General features: G+C 36.7%; 2 protein-coding genes across 2 annotated transcripts in view; both read right to left on the reverse strand.

The window, feature by feature from the left end:
* Nfkbiz (NFKB inhibitor zeta) overlaps window positions 1–3,155 on the reverse strand; it is a 33,288-nt gene extending 30,133 nt beyond the window's left edge. The window contains exon 1 of the mRNA XM_021733068.3: window positions 1,286–3,155. The gene's annotated coding sequence lies outside the window, so the exon portion shown is untranslated. The remainder of the gene's footprint in view (window positions 1–1,285) is intronic.
* Window positions 3,156–3,420: 265 nt separating this feature from the next.
* Window positions 3,421–18,921, reverse strand: part of Nxpe3 (neurexophilin and PC-esterase domain family member 3) — a 54,759-nt gene continuing 39,258 nt past the window's right edge. The window contains exons 6-8 of the mRNA XM_078044315.1: window positions 16,578–16,651; window positions 10,838–11,029; window positions 3,421–7,608 (exon numbers count right to left, since the gene is read on the reverse strand). Of these exons, the coding sequence (XP_077900441.1) occupies window positions 7,058–7,608; window positions 10,838–11,029; window positions 16,578–16,651 (817 nt within the window). The 3' untranslated portion in view covers window positions 3,421–7,057. The remainder of the gene's footprint in view (window positions 7,609–10,837; window positions 11,030–16,577; window positions 16,652–18,921) is intronic.

Here is an 18,921-nt window from a genome sequence, read left to right on the forward strand (position 1 = left end):
CTTCTTGGAGAGTGTCTTTTGATTTCTGGAAAGGAGGACCTATTTCAAGACAAAGTATAAGGACAAGAGTTTGCATCCCTTCCCTTACTGAAGAAAAGTCAGTATCTGAACAACTCAATTGGGCTGATGGTGGTCCTCACCTCCACACTAGAAAGGAAGCCAAGGGTTTAACAAGCCAGTGCTGTGCACTGGCTTCATATGCTAACTCCTCCCAGATGGACTCTTCCACCCCTGCACCTGCACCTGCCCAACTGTATCCTTAGCCAGAGCAAAATGATGCTGAAGAGACTGTGGAGCCGCTGCTGGATCACACCTTATATTCTGAAGCTAATAAACAGACTTCAGGGTTACCTGTATATTTAGATGATCCTGTTGGTGGACTCCCTCCTCTATCAAGGAATACTGAGAGTGGTGAATGGGCCTTGGAAATTTTACTCTCCTTTTATTGTGAAACAACCTACTGTCTGACTAAGAGAAGCAAAAAAAAATTCCACTCAGCCAGATAATGTATTTCTTCAGATGCCAGTTTCAAATTGAGAGTATATATAGAGAGATATATAACCATGTACTAAAATTTACATACTAAACGTCAGCCTTTTGGGGACAACACCCTCACTTACTACAGCCAGTTTCCTATCCCTGTGAAGAGAATCTTAATTGATCCTACATAGAAACATGCTTTTATTTGGACAAAACACCTTAAAATACTGATACAGATTGTTATGAAACTGACGATCCAGCCAAGTCATCAAATTTCACATTTCCCTCATTCAAAAACGGTCATTCATAAATTTTAATTTTATAGAGGTAATATAAAAATTTTTGAGGGCAAGCTACCAAATATTCCGGTATACTTAGATATATTTTTCCATAAAAACAGTGACATGCCTGCCCTTTTTGGAAAAGCATACCTCTAAAGCCATACCTCTGACTTGTGGCATCACAGGTCTACGTCACTAAAGCTAAACCCTTTACATGAGATTTAGGCTGCCTTCGCCTCTTGTCCTATCCACTTCCACCATCAGCATCTTAGTCCCTCCTAAGCCTTGAAGATAAACAGACACCATTCATGCTATTAACAAACTATAAAATCACCCCAGATCTTCCCCCCCCCAAAAAAAAAACCTGCCCCACCCACCCACCCCCAATATTTTGCCCCAAAGCAAATATTACTCAAACATCAGAAAGTGATTCCCAAGGAAAAAAATATGGGAAAAAGAAAGGGGCGGGGACTTAGGATTTTAAGACACTTCTTCACACTAAATATCAAATAATAAAAATATACCTTTGTGTTTGAAGAGTCAAGTCATACAAATACGTAAAAGCGAATCAAATGTTTCCAGCTCTGTAATCAGCGATAATAAACGAAGTACGTGAGAGCATGAGAAAAGATGATCAGTTTCCTTTTTGAGGTTACATGATAAGGAGCAGAGGCCGCCTTTCCTCTACCAGCTCGTCTTCTGACCTCGTGGCAGCAGGAGGCTGCCGAGTCCCCGGCCCCCTTTATAGGGTTCGCCTTCTGCTCCCCACGGGAGCGGGCGGTGGGGGCGGGGAACGAAGCGCGAGCTTTCTGAAAGGCCGAACCCGGTCCTCCTCGGGTTCCATCCTCCGCGTGGGCACAGAGGGCCCGGGGAGGCGGGAGGGGGCAGCCGGGACTAGGTCTGTGGATTTTTTTCCGCACATTGGAAATTCCCAGACCGAAAAGGTACCGACACGAGTCCGGGACATTCCCCTCGAGGGCGGGCTCCAAGACCCGGCCTGGAATCACGCGAGGGGATCAGAGGCCACGTCTAGCGACAAAACTTTTTTCTGAAGATGCGTTTCTTGAAGGTCCCGGATGAATCTCCCGCAGGGATTGGGGCTGGCTTCTCATTAGCGCCGCCTCTTTCTGTACGGCCTCAGTGTGGGTTGCAATGGGTATTGGGGGGGAGCTTGCCTTCCACCTCCCAGCTTTTTAAACACCACCGTCAGAAAGCAGTAGCCCCGTCATTTGCTTTCATTGACGAATTAAAGGACTTGGACTCTGCAGCATAAATAAAGCGATGGTCCTGGAACACGATTATTTTCACTGGCGATGGGGGTGGGGTGGATTTAAACAAAGAATGAGCCATCGGAGCACATTGAAAGGATTTCTCCAATCACATTTAGTTTCATGGTCGCTTTTCCTTTTGGGACACTTGCTACTGTGAACTCTAGTGTTTCCTTTTTCTTTCTCTCTCTCTTTTTTTTAAGAGTTGTCTTCTCCAGGTCGTGTTATAATCCAGGAGATGCCCATGCCTGGTTCTGCAGTAGAAATGGGCCTATCTATAGCTACCTGCAGGTCCCTTAAACTCCAGAGGCCTACCTAACCTCCTCTCACTTAATGCAAGATATTAAAGAGGAAATTGTATATTTAATGTGTTTTACACTTTTAGAAAATAAAGTGCACTTTCAACCTGAAGTTGGGGCAGTGCATTTGCATTCTTCCAGTCTGTGTCCTATTAAACTTCTGCTCTCAACAACCTGCTGACCTCCATAACCTCCCATTCTCCTCAGACTGCCAGGTGCCCCTAAGCCTCAAGACACTGCATTCTCACTTTGGAAGAGAAAAACTTCCAAATCTTATTTCTTTATTGCACACAGCAGTGCCAGACATTGAGTGCACTGAGACTGCACTGTTGAATAAACCGGGGAGAACAACGCTTCACTCAAGAAAATGGATACATTTAAAAAAGAATTTCTGGTGTTAGTGACTAGCTAACATTTAAAAGCTGAATTTACCCAGAACCCACTAATATAATGCTAATCAGCTTTTTTGCTGGGTTGGGGAGTCTTATTTCCGTTGCTCCCTTGGGAGTATATTTCCCTGTACTACTCAGTGATCACCATTTCCTTTAACAGATCCAGAAACAGACTCACTTCTGACATGTAACACATGACTATGTAAAGATTTACCATATTGTTCTTGTCATGAACCCTGATTTATCAGTCTGAAACCTAAGACCTGCAGCCAGGAAATGTCAGTCAAGTGGTATTTAATAGAATTATGGAATGATAAAAATGTATCATCCTGGGGGCTGGGATTGCAGCTCAGTGGTAGAGCACTTGCCCAGCATGAGTGAGACACTGGGTTCCATCCTCAGCACCACAAGAAAACAAATAAAATAAAGGTAAAAAAGAAGAAAGAAGTTTAGATTTAGAAGTTTAGATCCATTTAGAAATGGATCATACTGGAACACCAAAGGTCTGTTTGCTATCTGCTAAAGGTTACTTTTAATAGGTAACTTCTGTAAAATATAATTTGCATAGAAGAGTCTTATTAGAGTTCTCCCTTTCACAATACCATTAAATCAATCATTTTAGTTCTGGAATATGAGAATTCACTAAGTTATATTAATACTGTGACTCCAAAATAAAAGTCCATATTTTAATCCAATGAAATTATATATAAAACATTGCTTTAATATTTTATTATAAGCCAAAACATTCAACCATAACGGCCAACTTAGGTAATATTAACATCATTAATATAACTATTGGGCAGATCTTTATAATTTTTAAGGCTATTTAACAGAAAATATTTATATTTTAAATTAAAAAACATATCCAAATTACATATTCTCTATTAGCTACAGTTGTCTCTCTGTATTTTGGTTCTAGAACCCTTGCAAATACCAAAATCTGAGGCTGCTCAAGTCCTTAAGATGGTATTATGTAATTTATGTTCATCCTCCCATCTAATCTAATAAGTCATCTCTAGATTACTTGTAATATCTAATACAATGTAAATGCTATGCAAATAAGTGTTGTTCTATGTTGTATAGAGAGTAAGAACCAGGAAAATCTGTATGTGTTCAGTACAGATGCAATTTTTCCCAAATATTTTTATCTGAAGTTTGTTGATCTACAGATATGAAAGGCCCACTGTATGTGGTTTAAAATCCTAGAAGAAAATATATAAAAATGCTGATGTTCATTGCATTCATGTGATAGAATTATATATTTTTTAATCCAGATTTTTTCTTCTAGATTTTGTACTCTATGATGGCCTTAATTTTTATGAGAAATATAAATATTTAAAACCACTTTTTGGCTGAAATGCTAATACATAGAACTATGTGATGCTATCCTTAAATAAAATTTTCAGAAGAGCATTGTACAGGTTAAATTTTCCTCATTCAAAATGCTTGGGACCAGGGGCTGGGACTGTGGCTCACCTAGCACGTGCGAGGCCCTGGGTTCAATCCTCAGCACCACATAAAAATAAATAAATAAAATAAAATATTGTGTCCAATGACAACTAAAAAAAAATAAATATTAAAAAAATGCTTTGGACCAGAAGTGTTTCAGATTTTGAAATATTTTGAATTTTGGATCATTTGCATATTTATATGAGATAGCCCAGTGACATGATCCAAGTATAAACATGAACTTTGTTTCACATACAGTTTACACATGTTGCCCTAAAGGTAATTTTATGTAACTTTTTTGGTACATCTTTTTTGACTATCATATGAGGTCAAGTGTATAATTTTTCACTTGTGGTATCATGTCGGGTGCTCAAAAAGTTTTGGTTTGTGGAGAATTTTGGGTTTCACATTTTCAGATTAGAGACACATGACCTGTGTCTAATTGTTTTAAGAAAGGTTTATGTAATATTTCAATCTCTATCAAAGTTGACACACAGTGCAGAAAGACAAAAGAGGAATGAAAGTGACTGAAACTACCTCAAGAAACTGTGTCATCAAATCTTTAACCAAATTAAAAAGTAATTAAAATATGTAAGTAAATAAAATATATAACCAAATTAAAAAGTAATTAAAAACTGGACAAGGTCACAAGAAAGTCAGTTGCAGCAGCCTCACTCCAAACCCTTGGAGACACAGTGTTTGCTTTCTCCATGAAATTGCCCTGAAAAAGTGACTCCTCAGCCTGCTCCAGCAGTTCTTCTAGAGAAAATGCCAAAAGTTATCAAAAAAGAAAACTTCTGCCAGGCATAGTACCAGTAATCCCCCCACCCCAAGGAGCTTAAGAGGCTGAGCCAGGAGGATCTGGAGTTCAAAGCCAGCCTCAGCAACTTAGTGAGGCCCTGGGCAACTCAATGAGATGCTGTCTCTAAATAAAATTTTAAAAGTTGGTGGAGGGGAGCCTGGGGATGTGGCTCAGTGGTTAAGCACCCTTGAGGGCAATCCCCAGTACCAAAAAAATAAAAATAAAACTTCTTTAAAAAATTGTAAGATGCTGGTCTCCCATATACCTTAATTCAAATCTAATTTCAAGTTCTTCATCTATAAAATGGAGCTAATACCACCTACACTATTGGATCATGATTAGAATTAAGTAAGTTGTCGGGAAGCCCTTGAAATAGTAGACAAGCAGTGTTACTTTCCTGGTTCCACCTTCCCTCTTCCCCTTCTGTGTGTTTCTTCATGTGCAGAACCCTACTGCTGCATCAGAATCACTGGCCTCTTGTCACAAACATTAATTCCCCAATTCCTGGAAGCACAGACCCCAATTCTGAAATTTTATCAAATATAACAAGCTTAAGGTCCATTAAAATTAATTTAACTCCTTTGGTCCTCTTCAGGCTCAGAAAACAAAAAATGCTCTTTACCCGTAAAATGTATTATAAATGATGATCTTTAGAAGAAAAGGAAAAGAAGATCTGAGACACTAAGTTAAAAACTCAAATTATTTGACTCATTCTTCTAAGTGTGCATACTTCTTATGCTTTAAGCGTCCATCGTCATCTCTAAAACGACCTATGTTTCCTCATGTGTCTACCTAATGACAACTAAAATTATACATGGGACAGTACTTAGTAAATGATCCCAAATAAACTTCAATTCATTTAAAACTAGTAAAATGGGGCTGGGGTTGTGGCTCAGTGGTAGAGTGTTCGACTGGCATGTGTGAGTCACTGGGTTCCATCCTCAGCACCATATAAAAATAAATAAAATAAATGTACTGTGTCCATCTACAACTAAAAAAATTTTTTTAGAAAAACGTAAGATAAAGTCAAAGAAAACTGACAATTGAGAATGGGAGAGAATATGAATACATATGCCTAAATAAGGAATACCTGTCATGAATTTTAATTTCTGATTTTATTAATATCTATTTGGATTCTAACTTCTAATTTTGGTATGTAGTTCAAAATAACCAAAAAGGAAACACTTGAAATTGGCAGAAAAAAACTTCTACATCTTTATAATAATAAATAGCATTCTTTACATAAAAGTCAATTCTTAAAACCCCTCAAACTTTAGAACATAAAAATAAACTTCTGGGCATAGATTTCCCCCTTTCAGTTCTAAAAGTGGTTGTTTTAGAATAAATATTCATCACACAAAAATTTAGCTGATCCAAATAAGAAACAATCATCCAATGCAAATATCAATTCAAAGCACAGATTTTATCCATACTGCTTTCATATTTCCCCTTCACTTCTTTCCTAGATAAAAGTGGGAAATTATTAATATCCCATACTATAAAATTCTGACCAAGCACATTAGCCTTTTCAAGTAATTCAGAAAAGGTAGATCAAGAGAAACTCCTGGGTCACTGCAGTCTTCAGTATGTTCACAGGAGCCTATAAGTATAAGCCCTCTTTAATTCGCCCCCTAAAGATGGACCACTTGGACTATTCATGCAGATATATTCAATTTCCTTTACCAAATAAGCCACAAACACTTCCACTGACAACCAAATTTGTCCCTTTCATTTACATCAAAACATTTCTCACATGCTTTAACATAGTCGTCTCCAGTCCCAGAAGAAGCTAGGTCAAAAAAACTCATTAGCATCTTTGGTTACAAGGGCAATATGGTGTGTAGATGCTGTTAATAAGGATTCTACCATGGTTAAGTCAAGATTGGAAAAAATCCTATAGGTAGATATAAATGTAGCCTGCGTTTTCCAAGGTCCTCACAGGTCATTATATAAAGTACGGCATTTTTTGAAGTTTTATATATATTGATGGTAGTCATCTCATAATGGGGCCACCCACAAACTTTATATACTGGAAGTCAATTGGGGAGATCACAGATGTTATTCCTCTAGTCCCCTCCAGGGCAACCTAGGTCTCCAAGGGGCACACAAAAGATAAAAACATGTCCAGCTGGTTCTTCACAATAACCTCATCTGGGTGCAGCTTGTGGGGTAGATAATGGGCCAGGGTCATCTCCCAGGCATCAACGAGATATACTCCAACCCCTGAGAACATCCTCCGAAGGATGGTGTCCAGTTGAAAGTTGTACCAGTCACTGTTGAAGAGGCTCACTTCGGGCCCCAGTTCCTGGACATTGGCTGTCCGGATGACCACCACAGTCCTAGGGCTTCGATCCAGGAGCTGGACCACTGACCGGCGGATGTTCCTGAGCCGACGGATATACACTTCCAAGGGGTAGGTGCTGAAGTGAGACCACAAAGAAATGGCAATCACTGTGTTCCTCCCTCCCACGATTCCATTCAGTTCATTTGCCACATAATGGAGCTCATTGCTAAAGACGGTCGTGAAGCGGATGGGTGGACCATGGCAACGGTATTTGAGCAAGATGTTGTGCTTCTGATCCACTGCAAGGAAGGGACCCACATTCTTGGGACTACCCATTTGAAACTCCACTAAGTCTGAAACAAGGAAAACTCAAATTCATAAACACATTCAAGCTATGCATGTATATATGAATATTCTTTACCAAGTAGCTTCAAAGAACAGCTTTTAAAATAAAAGTCCAGCAAAAACATACAATAGAAATATTAAAGGAATACCTATTTCACTGTTCCCTGCCCACGTTTGAATCAATTGGCCTTTATTCTGACGTATTAATTATTCAAAACACTCCACAAATGTGATACTATAAGTAAAGCCATCAGTGAAAGATTCTACATCTATAAATATGCCTCAAAAACAACATACCTGTTTAACTTTAGGCCAAAAACTCTTGCTGTTTGCACCACTAGTTGAATATTTAAAAGTCAAACTGGCATTTACACTTTATGCTTCTAATAGGTAAATATTATATCTTCCAGGACAAGGGCTATAACTTCTGTTTTATGAGCACAATTAGTAATCAAATAATTCTCTTGAGAAATTCTATCATTTGCAACAATATGGATCAACCTGGAGGACATTATGCTAAGTGAAATAAGCCAAGCACAGAAAGACAGATATGCATGATCTCACTTATATGTGGAATCTTAAAAAGTTTCACACTTACAGTAGAATACAGAAACTCACCAGAGGCGGAGTTTGGTGGGGGTAAAGGGAATGAGAAGATACTCAAAGGGTACATAGTTTCAGTTAGACAGGAGTAATAAGTTTTAGGGATCTGTACAGCATAGTAACTGTAGTTAATAATGTATTGTACATTTCAAAATGGCTGAAAGTAGATTTTAAATGTTCTTATTACAAATAAATGCATTTGTGATAGATATGTTAATCGATATAATCATTCTAAAATGTATATATATATCAAAATATCACATTGTACCCCCAAAATATACACAATTATAAGCTTTTTTCCCCTCCCACATTTTGCAAGTACTGGGGATTGAACTCAGGAGTCCTCCACCACTGAGCTACATTCCCAGCTCTTTTTATTTTTTGAGACAAGGTCTGGCTAACTTGCCCAGGCTGGCCTTGAATTTGAAACCTTCTACTTTAGCCTCCCAAAGCAGGTGGCATACACCTAATCCTAGCCTTCTAAGCAGCTGGGATTAGAGGTATCTGCCATCACACCTGGATAAAAATAAACTTTTTTTAAAAAATAAAATAATCTAAGTTGTAATTCTGGGGGAAGGGTAGAAAGTTCCTCTTTTTGCAATAAGTGAAAAGAAAGAAGCAACTCTGGTTTCTTTTGACTTTCAGTTTTACCCCATGGTTGAAAAAAAATCACAGTTAATACCCTACAGAATTTTTTCTAGTCTGAGAAATGACAAAGGCAGCAGTGTAATTTAGAATTCCCTTCTGCCCCAACCCCATCCCCCCCTTTATCTAAGTTGTGTTTCAAGGTCTATTTCTCTGAAATATTCTGGAGATCCAAGGAATCCATAGGATCCCTTTTTATTCCTAAAAACTCTGTACTTGATCACTTGATATATGCCCCCATGAGGAAAGGGGAGCTCATATCCTTTAACATTCCCAAAGTGCCTTACAGGGAATAGAATGAACAAATATTGGCAACACAATTCCATCAGCATTTCCTAAGCATTCAGGGCTCATTTCCAGCAAGTCTTGGAGAGGTGTCACAGCCCTTGCCCTGAAGGAGTTTACAGTCAATTGTGAAGAGATAGCATCAGACTGTAATTGTCCTACATTCCTTATAAGAGTTCAAGCAGGTTTCACTTTTTTCTGCCTACAACCCAAGGTTTCTCTATTAGATTTTCCTACCAGATTCATCACTATTTAGCACCCAACCCTACTTAAACCAAATAAAAGCTCAAGCTTCTGTTTGCTTTTGATCAAGATCAAGCACCCACACAAGGCTTTCTTTCTTTCTTATTTATTTAAATATTTTTAATTGTAGATGGACACAATACCTTTATTTTGTTTAGTTTTGTTGTTGTTGTTGTTGGGTTTTGTTTGTTTGTTTGTTTAATGTGGTGCTGGGGATCTAACCTAGTGACTCACATATGCTAGGCAAGAGCTGTACCACTGAGCCACAATCCCAGCCTGAGGCTTTATTTTTATTGGATGAAAATTTGTCTATAAAGGGTCTGTGGAAAACAACCAAAACAGTCTGTATGATCATTGTAACTAAAGGAGACACCAAGTTAGGACATTAGAAATTAAGAAGAAACTATAGGTATCTGAAAGGCCCAGTCTGATCAGTATCAAATCATTCTTAGCACTGTGCTATACAAATAATTTCCCTTCTGATTTTTTAATTTGTTTTACAACAACTCAACTATATCTGTTTCAATAAAAAAAAGAGTGAAAACTCCAATTGACTTTTCTCCTTTTGGGGTAATATCTACTTCTTCCTATCCTTCTACATATTAAATTTGAAAGTAAGCTGTTGTAATAAATAGGAGAATGAATGAAACACATCACAAGCAGCAACTCATAACAAACATTAAGGATTTACTTTATGAAAAGCCTTTCCCATACATAATCATCCAAAACAAAACAAAACAAAAAAACCAGTTCCCACAGAACTTTCTGAATTGTAAGCAGGGTCTTTATTCTTACTACCAGGATCCATCCTTCCTCATCCTATCAATATTCCTTCCAGAAATAAGAGAACACCATTGTGAATAAGTGGTGGGTTTTGTTCTGAGTCTGGAGAGTAGTCCCAGAGAAACAAGAAGCTAACCACACTGGGACTTGCCCACATTCCCTCCAGAGGAGCCAGCTGTACCTCAGAGTGCCCCCAGTGGTAGGCCCAAAGGATGGTTTTGCTACATAAATGCAGTAAAATGAACCACAATAAATTTCCTTCCAGTTAAATCTACTATAAATTTGAGGTTGGACGGAACAACTGGAAGAGAAACAACTGGAAATGTCTACCTCTATGTTATAATCCCGAATATTAGAAGTAAAAGACAGCTGTAAAGTGACATGATCCTGCTTTCTCATCTCACACATGGAGAAAGAAAGCCCTGAGGAGTAAATGACTTGTCCAGGGTGATCAAACAGATAATCAGTGGACAAATCTTTCTGGATTGATCAGAAATTGCACATACCTCTCCAGAATCAGGATACCTCTTTAATCCTACAGAGAAATTGCTTCTTCACCTGATGCCTTTCTTCAGAGTTAGAGTGAGTCTATGTATTTCAATTTTATGTCACTTTCTTACATAACCCAGATTTCATCCCTCTAGGATATAGTTATGAAACAAAAAGCAAAGTACCAACCTGGAACAAATGTAGTGAGGTAATCAAACCATTGCCTGATTGTCGAGTCACCAAATAAATACACCATTTTTCTTTGTAAGCATTCTGTAATGTTGTCAGGGTCATTAAAATGGCGCATCTTAAATCTTCTGGGCTTCCACTGGTCTTTGTAATAATACCCAGAAGGAAAAGTTTCTGAGCCTTCAGGTACTTCTAGGTTGTTAGTTAGAAAAAGGGAAAATAAATAAATAAATAAACAAACAAACACACACACATATTTTAATTTTCCTCTAGTAATAGATGAAAAATGTTGCAGGAAACATAATAATGCCTATATATTTGTTAGACTACTAGCATTTGGGCAACATTTCCTGTTATCATATCTCAAAGAAATCCCAGACTTTCCCCTTCATACAGAAAGGTTTTCCTTTGCACAGAAATGAGAAGATGTGACATAGGTATGGGAGTAGAGGGACATCAGGGGAAAGGGGGACGTTGAGCATTCCTTTGAGTATGCATGTTTTTATCAAAGCCAAAAAATAAAGGAAGGCAAACACCAAAGAAATGTGTAGATATAAGCACATGTCCAGCAATGTCCCAGAAAAAGCATAACTATTTTTTATCCAAATATCTGTGAGGCAAGTAAGAATTTAATATTTTATATATGTATAGTAATATTAGTCCAATGTTTCTTGGTTCATTAAAAAGAAAGTTTTAATCTGTGGGTCCTAAATTCATTGACCACATTGAGACAAATGACATATAAAGGATTATTCTCCACAATATAAAAGGTTCATAAGGTCTTTAGGCATAAAAAAGCATCACAAAGTGTACTCACCTTGTAGCCTAGCTACAAAGCACAACACAATCACCATCTACCTTTTAGAGGGAGAGTCAACCTCTATCTGCCCTAACACCTCCATTGGAAAATGCCTCCATGGAAACAAACGCTTTGCATGCGTCAAAACAGATAGTGATAGCTAAATTTCTTGCAGTTTACTCTGCATTAGACACTATTCTGAGCAATTAAACCTAATATCTCACATGAAGCTCACAATAATTCTTTAAAAAAAGGTACTGTTACTATCCCCTGCCTTTCAGAATAATTAAGCAACTTGACCAATGTCCCAGAGCTGAGCTAGTAATGATGAAGTCGGAACCAGACCTGAGCAGGTGGGCCCCAAAGCCCAGGTTCTTAACCACTGTGCAGGAGGTACTTCTCAGAAATAGGTATCAGTAGATGTCAGCCATTTCTTTCAGCTTTTTTTCTTGAAGGTACATATATTTATATTTCTAACAATTATTCAAATCTCTAATCTTCAAGAAACCACCAATCATTTTATGTCACTTCCTTACATAACCCAAAGTTCAACCTTAATCATATTCCAATCATTTCACAGTGTAGTGATCTGTTAAACCACAATTTGAAATGCAAATGTTTACACCAATCAGAAATTTAAGTAAGTCCCCTAATTGTGACTATTTTCAGTTTATCTGAATTCTTGATATTATCCACGTTACTCAAAATTATTTTGGATTTTTTATATCCTCTAAAGAAAATGCCCTATTTAACAGAGTGCAGATCTAATCATTTTTCCTCTTGGCTATCTGCTAATTCTTTATAGGTTCAGGGCCCAAATGAAAAGTAAATGTGCTTCAAAAGCTTTACTTTGGTAAATATTATTAACAAAGAACAATGGAAGGGTGATGAATAAATATTTATTCAACTTATTAAAAAAATTTCTCAAGTCAGATAGTATCTCTAGTCCCCCAACTACTCAGGAGGTTAAGGCAGGAGGATCCTGAGGCCAGGAGTTCAAGGATAGCCTGGATACCAGAACAAGACCCCATCTCAAAAACAAAAAATCAAAGAATCTTTCAACATGTTGTCAAGGGTGGCTTTACTTTGTAACTACCCCTTGCCCAAGCTCCCTTGTTTCATCAGTACATCAAATGGCAGAGCTAGAGAGCTACAGTGAAGACACTCAGGTGCACAGAAAACATTTACTAGAGAAAATTAAAAGTGGTTTTGAAGTTAAATTTTTAATTTGGTAATTTGACTATTTTCTGTCAAATACATGTTAAAAAGAAATGTATATATCATACAGGAAAAATTAACATTTCAATTACAATTACTACCAGAGTTAAGTCAAGCAAAGCAAATCAATTACTGAATCTGACATCCATTCTTTAAGAACTGTTATTTTTTAAGGTGAAATGTACATGCCTGTGCTGCCCCCTTATGGTCAGTTGTTTCAAAAATATTACCTGACCGATTTCAAGAGGTCAGAGGTTGTTAAATTCAATGCATTTTCACATAAGGTAACTAAGATATGAAAGTATCTTAAACTGATAATATAACCCCTAATATGATATTAATTTGGAATAAGATTAAATAAAAATAAAGATTTATTACTCAATTCAGTGGTTAGTTATATTGAATATTGCTGGTAAGAGGAAATGTTGACGCCAAGGTGGTTGTAAAGGCAGATATGAAGATATTTGTACAAAATCAGGTTTATCTTTGATTTGCAAATAATGTCTAGTCATCTCTAAAATGGCCTGGCTTCTCTTTAAAGCCCACAGCTAACATTTTCCTCCAGAGGGTGTCACCCCATGCCATTGTTAACCATAAGGAGGCTATCTGGGCCAAAAAATAGGACAAATGAGGGGGGGAGGCAGTAAGATAAATTTTCCTAAACCATCTAGAAAGACCTGGACAAGAGGAATACAATGTGAATTAAGTGTGGAAGTTTGGGTATTATATCCCTACCCCCACCCCAACCCTCACCCTCTAAAAAAACATGAGCTCAAGTTTCTGATGAGTTTGGTATCCATCAAGGTTGCCAAGTCCTTTAGTTATGATAGTCTGAGGACTACAGTACAATGCTAATGAAAGTTCAACAGTAATTATGACACTGGAAAAGCCTGTTAGAAACCAAACAGGCCTTGATAAGCTAGCCTACTCTTATTAAAGACTCTTTCTTTGTTCTTGACTACAATTATATCCATGCATTAAGCAGTCTCAAGAAATCCACTAGACTCAAAATAGGAATGTTGGAATAATTTTACCTTATAGGAAGTTAATTAGCTAAATCAAAAATAATAAAATTTCATAGAGAGCAAACTCTAAAATATAGGTTTTGTAAGTGAAATGATAAAGGTGTAAAGATGATGAACACATCCAGGGCTAGGGCAAAAAAAAAAAAAAGGAGGCTAGAGTAACTGGTGGTGCTAGAGAATAAGAAAGTGCTCCATTGAATGAGAACATGTCAAAGGTAGAGAAAATTCCTGGAACAATTCCAATGACAAGGTTTAAAATCTGTAGCAATTTGAGAGAAAGCGATTAAGCTGGATTATAACTCAAATATGAAATTATGATGAGTTCATATTGATATAAATAAATGTGGGGAAAGGGATAATACCTCTTTACAAAAGAATTTCAGCTACAAGTGTTGAAGGAATGAGTGATATCATTATTAGATTGTTATCACTAGATTGCCACAGAAATAACCACTAATGATAAAAGCTAATGGGTGCTAAAATTAAGGGGTGAAAATTGAAGCAGAAACAAAATGTTGGCATAGGAGGAAAAATATGAACTCATTATTTAAGGTCTTTGAGTGCCCTCTGTGGGTCACTAAGGTGAATTTCAATGAAGTACTGCTAAGCTAAATTCCTTTGGTCCTACATAAAGCAAAGCACCCGGCCTTCTCTTTCTTTCTAATTACCTATCTGGTACAAGATGCTTTTCTCAATGAAAGCCAGCCTACTCTGCTCCTACTGATTTAGGGTTACTTTATTCCTCTAAAAATCCATCAAAAGCCTCACTAGTTACAGAGTCTGTCTTCCCTCTAAGTAGAATAGTACACCACATACCACACCACTTCCTGGCTGATTTTTAAGATCTGTCAGGTGGAGGTAAACATAAAAGCTCCTTCCACCAACCATTCCAAAGACACCTGAGACATCAAAGGTGGGCAAGCCAGACAGGGCTGTGGAAAAGAAGAGTAAATTTGGTGTTGGGACAGGGCCTCCTGAGGATGTCAAACATGGGAGTGTTGAGAGGCATCATGTCTACTGACGTCTTGGCCATGGGCTGAGATCAAGATTGATAAGTATTTCTATTAATGATGTTTCTCATATGTACCTTCTAAAACTAGTGATCCATCTGGTTCAAGTAAATCAAATGTAGCTCTTCGTTAGGAAAAGACTGGGATTTCTTATGACACACAACAGTGGAGACTAGAGAGACAACCGGCAGTTCCCTGCCTGCATCACCGCCACAGACTAATTTTATTTAGCCCCCATGCTATTTTGAGAGTTCTGAATTGGATGCTAATGCTGTAAGATCTAGAAATATCACATTTTTAAAATTAACATTTCTGGGGTTTTGTGAAAAAAAAAAATCTACAGATCTGGCTGCACTGGGTTTGTTTATGCATGGAAACAAAGCTGTACGAACAGCAGAATTCAAGCTGTCCCACTGAGGTGGTCCTTGCTTTTCATTAATTCCACACAACCGCACAAGGTATGGCTAACTGCTCATTATGCTTGGTCCATGTATATTATATACCTCACCCCTAAGGCAAAAGGCTTTACATCTACTGTGTGGGATAATATTAATGTTTTCAACAACTAAAAGGATCTTGCCCACCATCTGTGTAAATCTCCTTAATAATGTTCATCCTTTCTAAAAGTCATTATAGCTAGCTATATCTATTCTGCAAAATCATAACACATTCCTCTGAATTTTATCCTTTTACTATTAATATCCTACATCAATGCATCAGAATGACCTGGAAAGTTAAACACAGATTTACCAGTAAATGGATGAACTGGAGACTATCAATCTAAGTGAAATAAGCCAGACCCCAAAAGTCAAACACCAAATGTTTTCTCTGATATGTGGAAGCTAATCCAAAATAAGGAGACGGGGGATAGGAAAAAAAAAGAATAGAAGAAAGATTAGTGGAGTAAACAAAAGGGAATAAAGGGAAAGACACTAGAATGAATTTGACCTAACTTTTCTATGTACATACATGAATATATCACAGTGAATCTCACCATCAAGTATACATACCCACAAGACACTAATTCAAAAAAAAAAGTAAATAGTAGAAAGATCAGTAGAGTAGAGGAAAGGGAACAGGAGGTAGGAGAAACAGAAGGGATCAGGAAGTACTAGGGGCTAAATTAGAACAAATTATATTCCATTCTTTTATATTTATGTCTAAATAAATTCTGTTGTCAGCTATAGCTAAAAAGAACCAATAAAAAATTGCAAGCCAATTTTACACACATTCCTTGAGTATCTCTAGTATAACAATACCCAACGGAACTTTTTGTATAGATTCTATATTAAATGCTGTCAAAACATGATCACTCTCACTTCTTATGTGTGACTAAAGAACTGAATGTTTATTTAATTTTAATTAATCTAAACTTACATAGCTTCATGAAGTTAGTAGCTACTATACTGAACAATATAGCTCTATGGGCTCTTGATAAGATAAACAGAAGGGAAGGGATGATGAGAAAATATAATTTTCATATAAACATAAATAGAAAAACCCAGAATTAATCACATAAGATTTAGCTAATGTTTTTAAAATCAGTTTTTAATATTTTCAGTTGTACCAGAAGTAACCAGGCACATTAAAGTGACAAAAAAAATTTATAACATCATTGAAATGACAGAGCTTCAACCCATTTAGCAAGAAAAACAATAAATCATCAAACTCCTTTTTTTTTTTTTTACCTTTTATCCTCCTGGGAACCACAGTCACCCAATCAGGTCCACTGGAATTGATTGGCATTTTGATATTGACACCACTTTAAAAGGAATAAAAAAGCACAAGCTTAGATTCAGGGGCATTTATTTTCGGGTATGCATCTTTATCTGCACATAGCAAAAAATGGATATGATTTCACAGTGCCTTATTATGGTAAAATGTAAGTGTTAACCAACAATATGAATAAACCAGGTCTTTTGTAATAAGTACGTTATATGTGTATATAAACTGAGGAGGAAGTTAATGTAGTAAGTTTTCACCACACTATTTATTCTTGGCCAGTCCTAAGAATGCAAAATCCAAAATGACAAGTTCTGGCTTACATTACTTATTATTCTGGTACTCAGAATAGCTCACGCTAACAAGAATGTCTAATTGGTAATTACCTAGTTATCAGGCTGTGTGTCTCTATAGCATGTCAGATTCCTTTGGCTTTGCCAGATCTGAAATGAGTCCCACTGAGGACACTTGCCCCCAGATATGTACTGATGCAGTACTTTATTCATCATTACTATGACTCTTGAATGCCTGTCGCCCTTACTAAAATACATATTCCTCAAAGACATGAATGGCGCCTCATTCACCCTTGTGACTTCTGCATTTAGCTGAGGCTAGAATCCATGCTCAGACTTTTTTTGAATGGCTGCATGAAAAACTAAGAAAGAGTGAATATCAGAATACTAAAAACCCAATACAGTTATTGTAGATACTGAGCCACAAAAATCAAGTCTATTTTACTTAGATCAAAAACAAAAAAATGAAATAAATCTCTAAACTCTTGATGTAGGAACGTTCAGTCATTTTTTTTTATAATTGTTTCATCAATTTCAGAATAGATGTGTTTGTTCATTCAACAAATAATTTTCAAACTTCTACTATGTGCCAGGCACTGTCCTAGATGCCAGGAGCTATCATAGTAAACACACACACACACACACACACACACACACACACACACACACACACAGAATCTCTTTCTTAATGGACTGACATTCTAATGAGAAAAAAAGACAAAAAAAACACAAGTAATGAAGAATGTATACAGGGCTGGATTCATTAGAGACAAGTGATACTTAAGGAGAACATGACTTTTAAAAGAGTCCAAATAAACTACTTTCATAAGCTTTGAGTATTATCATATTATAATTACATAATTTTCCCATAAAAATATCTGTAGAAAAATTTCTTCTACAGTTTTCCTGCAAAAAAATATTTAACCTGAATCTAGTCATGTTGAAACAATAAAGCAAATCCAAAGTAAAGGACATTCTACAAAACAGCAATATTTAAACTACCATGTCATAAAAAACAAAATAGACTAAACAGATCTCCTGGATTAAAGAGATAAATAAATACACTGTGTGATCATAGATTAGATTAGCTTAAATAGATGACTACAAAGGATATTACTGGGATGACTGGGAAAACCTGAATATGGATTGAATATTAGATAATAATATTGTATCAATCATACAAATCTCCCTTATGATGACTGTATTATGGTGATACATTAAAGTCCACATTTTTAGATTCATATTTATGGGTACAGTTCCATGATGACTAATTTATTCTCAAACGATCCAGGGGCAAAAATTACACATACACACACACACACACACACACACACACACACACACACAATCACACACACACACACACACACAGAAAGACAAAGCAAATGCAGCAAAACATTAACATTGGTGACTCTAGGAATAAGCAATATGGGTGTTCACTGTTATTAATCTTAAAATGTTTCTAAAGACATGAATTTTTTTAACACAAAGTTAGAAAAAAATAAAAATCATGCTAAATTAAAAGGGAAACTTTTCAGGTGATAAGCTCATTCTTTCAAACGGCCTTCCCTTACATTAACAGGATCTTTTAAGGAATGTACTTCTATCTTTCCAAGACAAACACATTTTTTTCCCCTTAAAGGTAAAAAACAAAGATTACATTGACTTAACTGTCCACCTGTTACTTAGGGTGTCAAATACCAAAAATAACCTTCTTAATTCTTTCTAACTTAAGCAAGGTTAGAAGCCACCAAGGAAAAGAAGTACATAAGGTATTATTTCAACATATTGAGGCCAAATAAGCTCAAACAGCACACCCTAAAATTTCTCCAAAGATCAATTTCAATCTTTTTCTTTTTAGACAGTCTGATGCAATATTGCAGAACTTTAGCACAGGAAAAGATAGGAATATTAATTATCAGGACTCTGCAAATGTCTGGTTTCCAAAGATGTATGCCACCTCAAACATTGTTTTCTCAGTAAACCTCCAGATAAGGAGAATTTTGTAATGATTCTA

Source organism: Ictidomys tridecemlineatus, chromosome 3 (assembly GCF_052094955.1).
Source record: "Ictidomys tridecemlineatus isolate mIctTri1 chromosome 3, mIctTri1.hap1, whole genome shotgun sequence".
NCBI classification, from domain to species: Eukaryota; Metazoa; Chordata; class Mammalia; order Rodentia; family Sciuridae; genus Ictidomys; species Ictidomys tridecemlineatus.